Source organism: Apis florea, unplaced genomic scaffold, assembly GCF_048593485.1.
Source record: "Apis florea isolate Af1SG1 unplaced genomic scaffold, ASM4859348v1 contig_3587_pilon, whole genome shotgun sequence".
In the NCBI taxonomy this organism is placed as follows: domain Eukaryota; kingdom Metazoa; phylum Arthropoda; class Insecta; order Hymenoptera; family Apidae; genus Apis; species Apis florea.
Genome location: NW_028256789.1, coordinates 151,280 through 168,035, shown reverse-complemented (window position 1 = coordinate 168,035; position 16,756 = coordinate 151,280). Strand labels below are relative to the sequence as shown.

The 16,756-nt window shown below is 32.7% G+C and overlaps 1 protein-coding gene across 3 annotated transcripts in view; it reads right to left on the bottom strand.

The window, feature by feature from the left end:
- The window catches only part of Glurb (metabotropic glutamate receptor B), a 128,100-nt gene that overhangs the window by 90,999 nt on the left and 20,345 nt on the right, over positions 1-16,756 (bottom strand). For 2 of the 3 annotated variants that reach the window (XM_086914473.1, XM_086914474.1), the window contains exons 1-2: positions 12,704-13,206; positions 6,923-7,715 (exon numbers count right to left, since the gene is read on the bottom strand). The exons of the other annotated variant lie outside the window; for it this stretch is intronic. In XM_086914473.1, the coding sequence (XP_086770599.1) occupies positions 6,923-7,655 (733 nt within the window). In that variant the 5' untranslated portion in view covers positions 7,656-7,715; positions 12,704-13,206. Of the gene's footprint in view, positions 1-6,922; positions 7,716-12,703; positions 13,207-16,756 lie in introns of those variants that run through there. 3 annotated transcript variants of the gene reach the window in all.

Sequence of the window (16,756 nt, the reverse complement as noted above, 5' to 3'; positions counted from 1 at the left end):
ACATATAAAATTTTCGAAAGAAGATAATAAAAAAATTCTTTGATATTATAGAAAAAAATTTGGAAAAAAATTTATAGTATTTTTTCACATACTTGAACTTGAAACTTTTTATCTTTAAAAATCAATTAATTCATTTTCACAGTGTCAATTGTCATAAAACATCGTTTGTTATAGCTTATTATCTCCATTGAAAGAAACTTACAATAGAAATTTAATCCAATGAAAAGTTTCGATCTTAAAGCAAATTACTTTCGTGCAATATTTCAAAGTATATTCGTTCTTTCTCTACAAATCGAACGAGTTATTTTCTCAATTGTCACGAGACAGAAAGCAGCAATTCCAATAATTCGCATTTCATTTCGAGAGACACGAAATGTTGATGTTTTCTCCGCTAGCATTTCAGTAAAATCTCAGTGACGATAATTATTTATCTCGTTACACATTGTGCAAATACATTTCTTCTTTTCTTTCCATGGGATAATGGTTTGTTTGAACGGTGTCCGTAACTTTTGTACATTCGTGATTGCGAGACGTAGTCCATGACAAATATCAACCTGACTTAGCACTTTTGTTCCTCCTGTGGATTCTGTTAAGGAGTTTATCCCTGGTTAATTTCGTTCTCCCTTGACCACCGAAATATAATTTCACGTTTCCTTGGACGCCGATCCGATTTTTCCTCACTCTTAATGGTCTTTCGTTTTGGATACTTTTCTCTCGAGATCTTTTTCACGGTGATGGTTACTTTTTATTTGATTTTCCTTTATGAGAGTGTAGAATTTTGGTTGGCTAGATAATACGATTATCGAGTACGTTTTAGTTTAGTTTTGTTTAAAAATTTTGAATTTTAATTCTTATTGTAAGTAACTTGTGAGAATTATGAATTTTTAAAGGCTACAATTATTTTATTTTAAAATATTATTATTATCATTGGAATTCGTTTGATTATTCGATCTGTTAACCGAATAATATTTCAAACTAATCATTTTAGATATAGAGATACTAATTTGAAAAAGAAAATTGATAAATTTTATGATAATCGAAAGGTTAGAAGGTAAAAATTTTCTACGAAATCATTTCGAAATTAAGATCTTAAATAAACGGAATGAAGGAAAGTAAGAAAATTAGCTGCAAAGATTTTTAAGACTATGGAGAACAAGGTAGAGGGAAAGTAAATCGAGAGTAGAGTAGATTTTTACGACATATAGAGGAAAAGACTTTAGCGTGGCAATGAAATTTTTCTCCTCCTACTGTCCGAATAACTTCTACTTCATGCTTCTATTTTTCTCTCTCTCTCTCTTTCTCTCTTTGTTATTTGTTTCTAAGGATTCGCAGTGATACAACTCGGCGAGCGATCCGACATACGTGATCCCGCAGATGTTCTACCACACGGGTCGAGAATGTTCCTACCAGTGTCGTAGAAATTTTTACCAGATTGTTACACTGCAAGTAGATTTTCTACTTTTATTTCGAGTGGGAAATACGGGAAATATTTTTGTTCCTTTCCAGACCAACGTTTCTCCTCGTTTCGTGACTCGAATTGGTGATAAACTTTGGTTTCGTAATACTTTTTTTTTTTTTTTTTCGAGAATCGCAGTACAATATTTGAAGAATCGTGAAAATTCATTTGTGAAAATGAAAATTATGAATTAGAAAACAATTTTACATTTATTCGCAATTATGAAACTTTCCGATGATATATCTATTCGAAAATAATTTTTAATCTGAATTTGAGCTTGATTGATTAAAGCTTTAACGTATTTGAATGGAATTAGCTATGTTTTTAATTTTCGTTCAGTGTCGGGAATAATCGAGAAGGTATGGATTATACCTTCGGCGAATAAATATTTGACAGTGCGAAAAAATATTCCTCTTTCGATGATCGTATTAAATTGATCGATGATTTTTTTTTTTTAAAAAAGATGCAAATTTCGTTTTCATTCAATTCCAGAGAATTATTCTATGAAAAATAAGTTTTATCATGTATCAAAGAAAAAGTTGTTGAATAATTGGAAATATTCGTATCGTTATTGAGCTTTGAAAAAATTGTTGCAAGACAACTTCGATCCTGCATTGATACGAATATAACATCTGGTCCGACTTTCGACTAAAAGCTTCACCAACACGAGCGAAACGAAAAGTAGAAAAGTCTATTTTATTTTAACTCGAGAGAGATTTCTATTCCGATTTTTTGTTCTCAACGTGATATCCCAGTTAATCATTCGATATCTTCGTAAACTTGTAATCTTGAACTTGATCAAGCATCTTTTATTTATATTAGCAACCTGCTGTTGTTGGAAACGAAATTTAACAAAAATATTTATTATTTCAAGTGATTAATTTAAAATCGGTGAAATAATTAACACGTGAAATTTTATTATATAAAAAAATAAAAAATTCTATCGATATTAATATGCAAATATCGACGAATAACGAGCGATAATTAATCATCGATTCTTATAATAAAATTTATAACGGTCCATATGATAATTTCACTCGAATCGAGGTTGAAATTATATCGAATTTCAGAAATAGCCCATTATCGTGAAATTCAACGAGCGTTCGATGAATTAACGACACGATGAATTTGTTCTTCTACATCCATACGAAATAGAAGAGTCGATAAAGAATTTTTTCGAGCGTTTTATGGAGGGGATGAAAAGGGAGTGGATACGGTGCGAAACGGCAGAATGCGTCATGTCATCGCGTTTAGAATTTTAATAACTGGTCGAGAACGGTGAAATCGTGATTAATCGTTATTTATCAGTTTTTTTCACGAGATTTTTCTATTTTGTCTTTCTTTTTTTTTTTTTTTTTTTTGTTTTGCCACGTTTGACATCTATGAATATTTCCTATTTTCCTGTCGAAAAATGTTTAATATTATTCGCTTAGTCTTTGATATATTTTTTAGAAATTCCATACGATGAAACGCATCGCGAAATAATTGTAATTTTTGTTAATCGAAAAAAAGTTATATTTTTCACTGATTTTGTTATGTCGATTAAAAGAAAAAAAAATTCTATTGACCTTCTGTGGTATTTTGACGAACAACAACGGTGAAAATTGGTTTATGGATGGATTAATTGAAACGATTGAAATAATAACCAAATTGATTCGTTTCATTAAAATAATGAAAATATAATTCTATGTTGCTGATATTTCGAATTAAAATGCAATGCTGTATTGCTGACGATTCGTGATTCGTTAAAATTGTTTTTATCAATCGTCCATATGATGAAAGCATAAAAGAGATTGTCAATCAATTACACATTTTCTTTGTGAAGCGAAAGAGTATTATTCATGGAAATGGCGTTATCTTCCTTCCCTTCTCAAACGTTTCAATTGTATTTCAATAAAAAATTTCGATGAAAGAGAGTGAGTTAAATTCTCTCGAATATTTTTCAATTCGTTAAATTTGTTAATTTGAATTTCGAAAATAAGAAAGGATAAATAGCAAATGAAAATAAATTTTCAAACGCTATTTCACGTAAAATTTTTACAAAGATCTATATATACAAAATATTTCAACTCAAGCTGTTGACACAGGAAGATGTGTCATTTAAATATTCAACATCTGCGCGTGCATCACTTTGGACAAAAAGTCAAGACAAACGGAATATTCATAAGAAAAACTTGTTTTTATACGACATATCAAAAGCATGAAACTTGATTCAATGTTGCTCGAAGTTTATTCTCATTTCAATCAAAAGATACAGCAGCTTCGAACGTGAATCGATTTCAAAACTTTAAGGGGTTACGAGTGTTGTGTTAAATGCAAATGAGATTTTTTTGAATTGTTTTTATCCTATCGATAAAGTCGATCTAGCATTTCTAAAAGTTTAATTAGAATTTAAATTTAAATAGAATTATAATGAATTCTTAGATTTATAATTAAGTAAAATCTGATTGGAAATGACATAATAAATAACACGGTTATTCTACTTGTTCGACCACAATGATCGTATACTACTTATCTGATCACAACAATCATATTCTATTTATCTATGAAATATTACAATTTAAAAGAATAAAAAATAATAAATATACGGTATGTTGCAATCAGAATCACTTGAAACTTAATTATTTATTTACTTGTCAGGATTGATGACAATTTAGTAAGTTTCGACAGACTTTTAATTAGGAATTAATTAAGTCTTTAACCATCCATTTGTTTGGCGAACAATGTGCATACGTAATGAAGACTTGAAAAATTCTTGTTGAATTATAAATAAACTTTTGTTGTCTTTTAATTACGTACTTACGTGTAAAAAAATATGATTTATTTTCTCGTGCACGGTTGAGAAAAAGCAGCTAATTAATTTCTTTACCCCATTTAAAAATAATCTGTGCGACGTAATTACACAGCTCGTCATTTTTATTTTTTTATTTTTTTTTTATATCATAAAATATCGGATCAAGGCAGATTTCATTCGATCGCGAGTATTCAACGGAACACGTAAAAGTAGCATTATCGCGTAAACAAATAAGTACTCGTTGCATACTTATTGCCTACTCGAGCGATGCAACATTCCATTCACAGTGTATTCATAAGCAGCATTCGGTATCGTTACTCTTAATCCTTTTCATTGGAAATCGATTCGTTGCAATGTAAAGAATAGAAATTAACGAGTGAAACGACATAAAAAGACTAGACGTCGTTCCATTTTGTCGAATGATTTACAGTCGTTGTACGTCGTGAGTAATTGTGTTGCGATTTCTTTTAGTCTATAAAAGAAATCTTATCTATAAAAACACACGTATAATAATCCACGCGTTATCTATCTTTCTGAAAAATTATCGATTATTATTATTATTTACAATATTTATTTACAATTCATTTTTGAAAAATTTTTAAATGTCTCTTCGGATCACTTACTCACCCAAAAATCCCACGATAACCGTATAATTATATGCACAACAAAAGCTTGCTCGTAATTTAGCCTCTTATCAAATTTCGCCGAATTTTCGGCCATCAATTACACATTATTGATACATATTGTTTCGAAATAAATCAGCGGTCCATCCGACAGGCCTATAAATAATTATCTATTGTCGTATGATGGTCAGTTTGACATCGTTATTACAGCTCATCAGCTGAGCTGATAATAGAGGCGAATGGCGGGAACGGTTGGAGGGCTGGGAAAATGTGCAAATAATTTATGCTACGTGGCGTCGACATGCAACCCCATGATTACGTTAGTAAGCAATTTTCCCTTTGCTGTCCGCGCTCATCTTTTGTGCCCATTAATCGAATTTCCTACGTTCATTCGTTCATTCATTCCACCCTTTCGGTCTTAATGATAATTATACCGACGAGCGGATTCGAATTCCACGATTTTCGTCTCGACTTTTCATTCTCCTTCGACGAATCGTCTTTTTTTTTTTTTTTTTTTTCCTATCTCATTACGAAATTTGAATCAGGTTAATTGACGAAATAGTGATTATTAATCGAGTCTCTTGCTACGTTTTCAAATTTGATCTTTAATAATTTGATAGCTCGCGTGATGAATGATGCAACCTCTTTTGCTATCTTTGAAGAGCGATGAAACGATGCTGCTTCTGTTTTCTTTTTTTTTTTTCGAATGGATCGATCTATATTCGATAAAAATTCGATTCGAAAAGAAATGTTTTAAAAATATAATATAAATTGTCAGGAAAAAGGTTTTAGATTATTTGACAAGATTTTATATTTTCGTATCGTAGATACGATTAATAACAAGTTGAGTATCAATTTTCAAGGAAGGTTTCGTATCACGGAAATTCTTCTAGTTCTAGAAAATGTCATTTCCTTAACGCAACAGGAAATTACCTTAATTACAACAATGCCCTATCTCTATTGTATCGTGATAGCGTCGAAACTGGCTCCATTTTGTCCAGTGTTAATTTATCTGGTTACTCGTTGACGTAACAAGGTTCGTGACTCTGTTATCGTGTCCACCTTTGAGAACATTCTTCACATTTTCAATACCTCTTCCTTTACAATAATTGAATCACATTAAAATAATTAATTTCAGAGTTAAAGAAACTGTTCGAGTTTTTTAAAATAAGTTTCTCGTTGCTCCGTTTTTTTTTTCTTTTTTTTATAACATATAACTTCAAAGAAAAATGATTTTCATTTTTGAACAGCGCGATACTTTTCATCTTCCTATGGTTCCGCTGGTCCCATTGTTCTCTGTCAATATTTCGTTCTACTCTCTCCGAATATTATACCCAAGCAATAGAAAAGATTCGAGATGGAAGATGTAGGTGTATAGAAACTACGAATTCCTATATTCCTCTTTCATCTTTCCGTTTTTTCGATGCATCGATATTTCCGAGTTTCGTGAATGGAGATTTCTCGAAACTTATGCCTTACAAATGGCTGTAATTATTATAAAGATACCTTCCATCACAGATGAAAGAGGGTATCGTAGTATTCCACTTTCTGCTGGATTCTACTCTCATTCGCGATTTGTTATTAAGAAGGATGGAATAAAATAAAAATTAAAAGAAATTACGGACACGTGGCTTCGTCGTGTATCCTTTCTCGTTAAGGCGCGAGATTATGATCACTCGTTGAAGATTGTTTGAATATAATTTTTTTGAAAACCAGATATATTCGAAAAGAATAAGAAAAGCCGGAATATTTTACATATATTCTGTTTTATTAAACTGGAAATTTTTACGACTGGATGTATTTGATATTAAATTATTAAATCATTGATAATTTGCCGTGTAGAAATCTTTAAGTACGATCAAAATGATTAAATATCATTTCACGAGATCTTAAACATCAATTACCTTAATAACTTCCTATACAACTTGCAAAATAATACATCATCTCAAAATTGTATATAATCTCAAACGATTCTCCCGATATTAATTATCACAATCGAATTTCTGCAAAATCGCGAAGGGGGAAAATCTGCTCCCCCTTTTCACTCACCTTTTATAAAATCCACCGACATCTCGAGCCCGTACGTGTCGTTGTCGCAATCGTCTAGGATATGGGCGCCGATCCTCACACCCGGCACGATATCCTGCGTGTTCAGCTTATCCAACGTGTAGAGCATCGCCTCCAACGCTTGCACCCCGCCCTGCGGCATCACCGGCCCGCACGTTAACCTGTCCTGCCTCTCGTGCACCATCATCAAACCGCCCAACACGAGGTCGCCCTCGACCACCGCCTCCTTCTTCACGGGCCAAGACATTTGCTCGCGGTGCGCGTTCACATCCATGGATCTGAATTGGCGGCGACCGTGTCGAATCGGATGATGGGTTTCCGGGTTCTCGAACCGTAGCGAAGGGTTCCGTGCACCCGGGATTCGATCATCGTATCCCCCCTCGATCCTTCCTCCACGATCGAAAATCTGGACGAGGTTCGTCCAGGGGGATCCGTCCTCGTGATCGACGAACTCGTAATCGTCGCCGCCGTTCAATTGAATCTCATCGAAGCTGTAATCGTCGCCTGGCTCGAAATGGGCCGAGCACGTGCAACCGAGCAGCAAGAGCAGCAGAAGCTTCATGACTTCATAGTTGTGATTGGTTGGGATGGTTGAATGGCCGCGGTTGGCCGGCGACACGTTTCGATAAGCTTGATCAAATTTCACACCATTAACGTGCCCCTTGCCCCTTAACGAGATTCCGAATCCGGTCAATCCTCGTAGGCCATTCTCCATCCAGTTGCGATATCTCGTTTCTTTTCACGTTCGTGTGATTTCGCATCGTGGTGATTTCGTCTGTTATCGAAAGAAAGTTTCGATTTGTTTCAGTTTGGAGGGTTAGGCTCGATGATAATTCGAAGATGGGAAGTAAGGGATGAATTTATTTGAGAATTTATTCGTGATTGGTGTAATCGTTCGTTCCTTTTTTAATGATTATAACGAAAAGAAAATATTTCGTTTTTCTCTTTTTTTCTTTTAGTTATTGATAAATTTAAAGTTTCATCGATTAACTTTTATTATATAGAAAGAGATATGTTGGAGAGAAAGCAAAAAGTTGCTTGTTTCTATGATCTTTGATTGTTGGAAAAGCTTTTATCCTGATTATAAATATGAGTTTGTGATAAATACGATTAGTAGGTGAAGATGAATTAAAAGCCCATTTGGCGATTGAATTTTGATTAAAATTAGTGAACGGATATTGTCACGTGCCGTTCGTGTCAAGTTTGTTTTGTCATTCATATGTGATATAAAAGGTTCCACGATTGCAAATCATCGCCGAAGAGATTGAATATATTTGTAGTTTCCCGATTATCAGCGAAATCAGCAGCTTGAATTTCTCATCAGTTGACGCGTGTGCAATTCCCATCCCCTGCTGAATTTCCGGCTTTTCAATTCTCTACAATATTGATATTTACGTATAAATGTACGAAATCTGTTTAAAACTCTTTTATTTAATCGGGCCATTTCATACAAAGCTGAATAAATTTGTTGAACAAATTTTTCATTTACGAATTCAACCGGTTAATTATCTATATTTTCTTACTCTCTCTGAGTATGATGCGATATTAATTTAGCTCCTTAAACATCCTCTATCCTGTCGATCTTCATCTGTTTTTTCATAGATGTTACATGTTTCACTGTAACATGTGTCAATAAGTAATTAAATTATAGAATGTTAAATTCGAAGTATACTTATTCAAGGAATTTTTACAATTTTTACATTCAATCAAATTTTCTCAAGCGTTATTTTTTGATTTTATTCCCAATTGTATATTGTTGATTTCGATTTTTCGAATAAAAAAATCAGTCAAAATTTTATTGGCTTCTTCTATTAGATAGCTTTGTAAAACAAAACTTCAAGCTACATATATATTTTTATTTATACATTAATACTTTTAGGCAAATATTCATTCTCTTCTCTTCTGTTTGAATTCTCATCAATCGTTCGAAAAAATCCTATTGTTGGCAATGTTTGGAAAGCCGATTACATTGCATATAAAAGCGTTTTATTTTTCAGTACAAAATATTAAAAAAAAAAAAAAAAAAAGGAAAAATAATAAATGAAACATAAATTCGGAATGTATACTTTGCCCGTATAGATTTTTTTAATTTTTTTTAGTACGAAAAGTACGAATAATCCTCTTTAACAAAAATCTGTATATATATAAATTCTCTATATATTTTTTTGTTCGTCCAAATACATAAACTTTTCAAGAGTTATTAAAAGAGATGAGAAAATTGTGTCGTCAAATTCGAAACAAATTTTCTCATTTTAAATATGTTGCTCGCGTAATTACGAATGAATTTGTGCTAGAGAGTTTGATTAATGGTGGTTCAACTCACTTAGTTTCGGTCATCTATTATCGTCCACGCGTCTCTCTATTTAGAAGAATACAAATTGCGATAAATCAATTGTGATTCACTCAACTGTCGTCCACTCAAATGTTAATTTACTCTCTCTTCTCATCGCGAATTAAAATATTCTAATAAAACAAGAAATACATCTTACATCTATTATATAAACTTAAACTCAAAAACTCAATCGTCCATCATTTCCATTATTTTCTAGCGATCTTTCAGCATATCGATTCTCTTCCAATTCTCTTCCAATTCGAAATATATCTATTTCTGAACATCACATTCAAATCGAATATAATTTTCATAAGGCGATACGTATAAATATATAAGGAGATAGGGTGGAAAGAAACTGTGGAGATTCTTTGATTGGATAATCTTGGTCGAAAGTTGGCAGGGCCAAGTGGCGACGGAAGTTTAAATTGCTTGCGATTTTCATGGGGGGTCGGCCCATGTCGACCCAAGAACTAATTAAAAACTTGCACGCCTTGCACTTCCGCATCTCGCCTTCAACAACCCCCGTCGTCGTCCAACTTTCTTTTTCTATCCCGTTCATACCATCGACGATTCCCTCCTCCTCGTGGTGATTCATTACCAAAGCTTACCTGTTGCTCCACCCTTTCCAACGGGCAAAGTCGACCGGTGTCGCGTGTAACGATCCTCGCGTTTTTGGGCTCGGCCCTCGCATTTTTGAAACCTCGTAACCCGGAAGAGGAACCGGATTGCGCTTACCTGTTGCGCTTTCGTGAGAATCGGCGTGGAAAACCGGCGTTTGTGGAACGATCGTGGATTGTCTAGGAAGTTGGACGATCGATATCTCGCCTCCCATCGTTTATACCCGATGGCTCGAAGTGGCGGTGTCTTACGACTCGAAGGCCACTTTGTCAGATGTGTAGCGGAGGGTGTGTATCGTGGATATCGGACGGTATTCCATCGGAGATTCAGTGGACGTGGAATAATCGATGCGGTTCCCGCAAGGGAAATGGGGTTTGAAAGGTGAATTTTGAGAAGGGATGGATTTGGTGGAGGATTTGTCGCGTAAATCGTTGTTTCCAAGATTCGATGGAATAATAATAGAGAGATGTTGTTGGAAAGGATCAATTCGAAAAGATGAATTTTCAAAAGATGCTCTGGATTTTAAAATAGTATAACTCGTTTATGTTTATATTTACGTTTTTGTACAGAATATTTATAGAATAATTATTTTGGACGATGTGTATATTTAGAAATGTTTAGATCTGCAGGTGAAATAGAGAAATACGTGATAGTTCATGTCATTTGCGTAAAGTAAAATATACTATATGAGTATATAGTGTATGACAACATTTTTGAACGTGAATTTCTGGAATTTTAATTGTCGATACATTCTATTTGTAATTAATTATCGAATTATTGTATAATGAAAATTAATGTGCTTTGTCACTCGTGAATATAATTTGTTTTTGTGTCAACGAATATTGTTCGAATATTACGGTGGACGAGAGTGTGAAAATAATTAGAAATTAAATTACGAATGGTTGTTAATAACGCGTGGATTCACATTCAAACCGATTCGTACAAATGATATGCTGTGTGGTTAATGGCTATTGATGATATTTGTTAACGTATGCTGTGAAGTATTTTCAATCCATTATTTCATTAAATTTTGTGATTCTCTTTGAATGTCTATAATATCCGCTTATAAAAGGCAATTAAATTTTAATACGTTTCAAGTCGAATTTTACGAAATTGTTTAATTCAAAAACAAAATTTAAATTCTTACAAAAGAAAAAACTTCGAATTTCCTAATTTTTTACTTTTAAATTTGTAACTTTTAAATTTTACGTTTTTCAAATTTCAAGCTTCCAAGAGGTAAAAATATATTCTATGAAATAATTTTAAATGATCTTGAATAAATATTCTTCTGCAAATATTTTTGAAATTATGAAACCATGAAGATGGAATGATTAATTGGAGTAATAAAATTTGTCCGGAAAAAGCGTGCTTTTCGTTCCAATTAGTGAATAGAACTATATTATTCTACAACCTCTCGTTTGAAAAAAAAAACAAAGAATCTTAGAACAATTATCTACCTCTTCTTCTCATTGTTCATACATTTTCTTGCATCGAAAAAAAAAAAAAACATTTGCATTCATATTTTTCACAGAAAGTTTGCACAATTTCTATCGTAGAATTATTTATTCCAATGGATATAAAATAAATAAAAAAAAAAAAAAATAAAAGAAAAGCGAGCATAATTTTCTATTTATATATAAAATCGATTAAAAAGAAATATAATCATTTCGATAAATGCAGAAACAAATAATAAAGATATAATTCAGAAACAAATATAAATTAGAACTTCGATATCGATCTATTAAAGAGAGAGGTATTTCTTCCAAAGCAGCTTGCTGATTATTTTCGAATCGAGTTACTATTTACAACGTGTTCAAAGAACCGAATACAAAAGAGCCTGAGGAATATAACTGGTTTCGCGAGGCGCATCTGTTCGTTTCTGTATAACGAGAATGCATTTTTAAGCTGATTTGCTCACTCATGGATGCACGTTAACCGATGTTCGCGATGCTTCAACTTTCTCGCTTGTTTTTTTTTTCAAGAGGCTTCGCGAAAACATTAATTACAGACGAAATGGTACGGACAAAATATCAACGCATCACCATTTTTTCACGTAATGAAATTTTTAATTAACGAATTTCTCTCAGCTCTCAAAATTTTTATCATTTCGAATTTTAAACGAAAAAATTATTTCTCTCTTTTTTTCTTCACTTTACTACTCTCCTCGTTTTCGAATCGAAAATTATTCGCGATTTTTTTCTAAAATTTTTTTTTTTTTTTTTTAAACGGTATTATTCTCTATAATCTACGAATCGAAAATTGTCATTCCAATTCTCGACTTTTTTTTCGAGATTCTTCCAATATCGTCTCAAGATTATTCAAAATGTTTATTACGAGAAATATTCATCGAGCAATCTTTTGTCGCTCTTTATTCACAAGTGTCTATCAATCCACGATCAAATCGATTCCCCCATAATCTTCTCGCGTGCGAGACGAGTACCGTGTAAATTACAATAAAACCGAGCAGCTGCCGCTTAACGAACGTGATATTATTCACCAGTCTTTCCTCGTCAACCTCTATCGCCCAGGAACCCCAGAAGCAATTTTCCAAAGTGCTTCCTCCGTTATATCATCTGGTAAGCGTAATCGCGAGGGAATTATTTTTTTCTCCCCGCCTTTTATCTCGAATACTGTTTAAACGATTCTCATTACAACGAAATACGCCCTTCTTTCTCAAATATCTACGTCGTTAAATCTAAATCTAAATATTTCTCCTTTTTATTCTATCCATTATGCAGAATTTGTAGATCGAACGATTACACTTTTGCCCGTAATATGATTGATATGAGATGAATATTTTAAACGATGCTTACGATTTTCACCCGGGTAAAAACACTCTTATCATTATATGTTTCTTTCCTTTTTTTTTTTTTTTTTTTTTTTACAAAATTTCACGATAAAATGCAAAAGAATCACGAAATGCAAATTTCTCGGTTACTCGTCCACCTGTTTGATTCCTCTTCTCACATATTTCTTTATCCACAATTTCCAGACGAAGAACATTCTACACGAAATATATTCGAGACGAAACAGTTCCTCGATCCATTTCCCAAAATTCGAAAATCCTTCACCATGAAAAAGACACCGAAACATAAAAAAAAGAAAAAAGTAAACCGAAAGTTTCTCGAAATTATTTTCAACGTTACTTCTCGACGAATTCGAGGCGCGAGATATAAAGTCTCTAGAAGCAATAAGTGTCAAGTGCCCTCGAAGATATCTGATACTTTTCTGTCATGTTTTCACTAATTTACGACATGATTTCGAGAGCGAGCCGCTCGAGGAGCACGCGCGCGCGGCTCCGTGCCGTGGCAGCTACTGACTGCCTCTGCATCAACACTACCCTTCCAAACGTATCAACCCTCCTACCCCAACCCCCACGATTCTGCCTTCCTTCCCTACTATTCTACCTTTCTCCCTTCTCCTCCTCCTCCTTCTCGTGTTTCACGCCTTCCAAGTCCGTTCCTTTCATTTTCTCTCGAGCGTCCGTTTAAATCGTAAGATCATAATTCTTTTCTTTTCTGGTAAACGTGGCGATAATGAAAAAGAAAAGGGAGGAGGAGAAAAGAGAAAAAAAAAAGAAAAGAAAAGAAAAGAAAGGAGTTCACCGCGAGGTGAAGAGTGGATTTTCTTCTTTTGTCTCCACCCCTGGCGTTGAAGATGTCGTCTTCGTTTGCGTTGACATCCTTAATCTTTTATTGAAGCAGTTTGATAAATTATTTTCGTTGAACGTTAGAAGCTAATCCTGCGATGGTCAGGGAGAAGAAGAAGAAGGGAGAAAAGGGGAGAATGGGGGAGAAGGAAGGAGAGAGAGAGAGAGAGAGGGATGTTTTTTTATTCATATCTCGTACGGATCCCGGTGGACCCGATGCTGTCGGTCATAACGTTGGAATAGGCCATTGATAGGAGTTATTTTATTTCGCTTTGTGTGGAGATTTCTTTTTTTTTTTTTTTGCTATGGTTTGGTTAGAGGGAATGGAGAATATTAGGTGAGTTTTTCGGGGATGTTGATGATGTTTGGATGTTGTTGTTGGTTTCTTATTAGATGCTGTTGTAACATTGCAAAATTTTATGTATTGTTTCGCGTTGTATTATAAAAATTTTATTGATATTAAATACATTGAGATAAAAATTTGATCCTTTCAAGAATTAAAATTTCTAGGAATTTTATTCATGCTAATTTCATGGAAATTTAATTGTGATTAAATTTCGTTAAAAAAATAAATCAATCATCAGCGTAAATAAAAAAAAACATGAAAATATATTAAATAATTGTTGGATACTAAATATTCGAAGAATTATTTAATCATCAAGAAAATTCAATGTTCAGAGTATAATGGAAGAGAAGATCATTAGAATATCAGATCAATCATATCAGAAGACTGTGATTAGAGCTTAATCTCCAAATCGTAATAGCATAAAGAATATAGAGAATTCTTTCAGTGTTATACGATTTCCATTATGTATCTTAGATTTCAATATTGCGCGATATTGCGACTCTATATTTCCTGCTATATTAAGTTATTCACTGAATTCAAATATAAAAGCTAGAAGTTTCTTCAGAATGAAAATCATATTATAGTAATATTACAAGAAACAGAGAAATTTGTCGATATTTTTATAATATTGCTGTGCATATATGAAAATGTATTAAAGTTCTAGAATGTTTATTATAATTTTCAAGATATTTTACTTTTCTAAACAATTGATCCACCGTTCTCCAAACTTTAACGCATCAAGCTCTCATTAAATTGAAGCGTGCAAGTTAAGTCAGTAGTTTGCTCACTGATCACCTCAAGTTCTCAAAATAGGAAATATCCATGAGAGCAAAACTGATACGTCCAATTATAGCTGAGGATGGAAATCGTTCTCTGTCGAAGAGAAGAGGCGCACGATTGTTCGGATATTTGGAAATCTAAGAGCACACGCACGTTACAACTTTTCGTTTGAAATTGTCCATCCAGAATAATCGAACTTTTTCAATTCATCTAATGAAACTTTTCATTTTTATTGCTTCGTAACGTTTATCGGGATTAGAGGTGAAACTTTTATTGCAGTTTTATCACTCGAACGTCTCTCCGTCCAAATTTCTTTTCTTTCTCTTTTCTGTTATATTTGATTTTCAAACGTGTACCAAACAATTCTGAAATCAAAGTTTTTCCTTGAAATTCGTCTATTCTTAATGCTTCTGGGAAAGCAAGGAATTTGGAATTTGAATTTCAATTGACTGGATTATAATCTCAATCCATTCCGTAAATTCACTCGACGACATGAAAATAAAAGGTATGAAAATAGTGTGAGGCGAAAAGACGTCAATCGAGTTTCCATATTTAGCCAACTGTTTGATTTCTTTCGCTCGTGAAACATTTTCGGTGGAATTTTGAGAAAATATCGGTTGAAAAATTAAAGGATTTCGATAGAAGTTTGAAATAAAATATTTGTACTCGAGGATTTATTTATGAAATGATAAGATGATAGTATTTTTATTTTAAACTTATTTTAATTTTTATTTTAATAAGAAAATTATAAAAAAAAGAACGAGTAATTTATTAAAGTTAAGAATTGGATTTTGAATAATTCAAAAAGTTTCGTCATGATCCGTAATGAAAAATCGATCTCTGAAAATTTTCAATTGAAAAAACGAATTCTCGTAAAGAAGTTTCCTTCGTAAAACTAGTTTATGTTTGGTGAAGTTTCTGCAATTATTTTGCATCCAAAATACTGCAACACTTTTAATTACAAAAAGTAATTAAATGAGAACAATTCAGATATTATCACGATTAATTCAATTTTAAAAACTTTATTTTTTTTTTCAATTATTACTATTTAAAGATTTTAATAGGTTTTTAAAAATGGAAATTTACGAAATAAAATATTCAAAGATCGCGAATATATTACGAGATCCGAAAAGAGAAAAGTTTTATCTATTTAGAGAATGTCATAGATGATGTATGTATTTTTATTTATGTTTAAATTCAAATTTTCTTTCTATTTAAATCTAAAAGAATTTAAGAAATATATCGTATCTTTTGCACGTGTATTATACACGGTCTCCACGGTATATTATCCGATGTATTATACATGCAAATACAATTCAATACAGATATTTTATTATATTTATTACTTTTATTCTTTCGTTTCATTTATACATATATCGAGACATAGCAGTTTAAAATTTTATATTTATATTCCACATTAAAATAATAGAAAATGGAATGGAATAATTATTTCATTTCCACTTTCTGTTCTTTCTTCCCCCCCTCTCCCCCCTCTTCTCACTCATTTAATTCTACTCAAAATAAATTCAAGCTTTCCATCAGAGAATTATATTCCCGTATGTAATGAACGATCAAACGGCAACACGATCAACTTTTCAAAAATCCTGTCCACGCTCTTGTGACAATTATACACTGGCATTTCGCCTCTCTTCATTCGTTAATTATATATTTTACATAAATACGTTGGATAAAAATATTATATTTACATTCTATGTTAAAATAATAATAAAGGAGGATGGACATTATTTCATTCTCTCTTTCCATTCTTCTCTTCCACTTTCCGTTTAAACACCTCTTTCAATGCATCAATTAAAAATAAAACTCAAGCTTTCAACGTCGACCAGGAAAATGTATTCCCGTATAATGAACAATCAAACGTGCAATGTGATCCGCTTTTCAAAATCCTCCTGTGACAATCATACGTGTAGCCTGACATTTCCATCGAATCGGTTGATCGCTTTGACCCATTTTTTTTAAATCGTTATTTTCTTTCTTTCTTTCTTTCTTTCTTTTTTTTTTTTACATTCCTCGATCCTTTTCTCCCTCTGCTGCTTTCGATTCGTGCATTTTTCGTCGGAAAATTTTAACAGA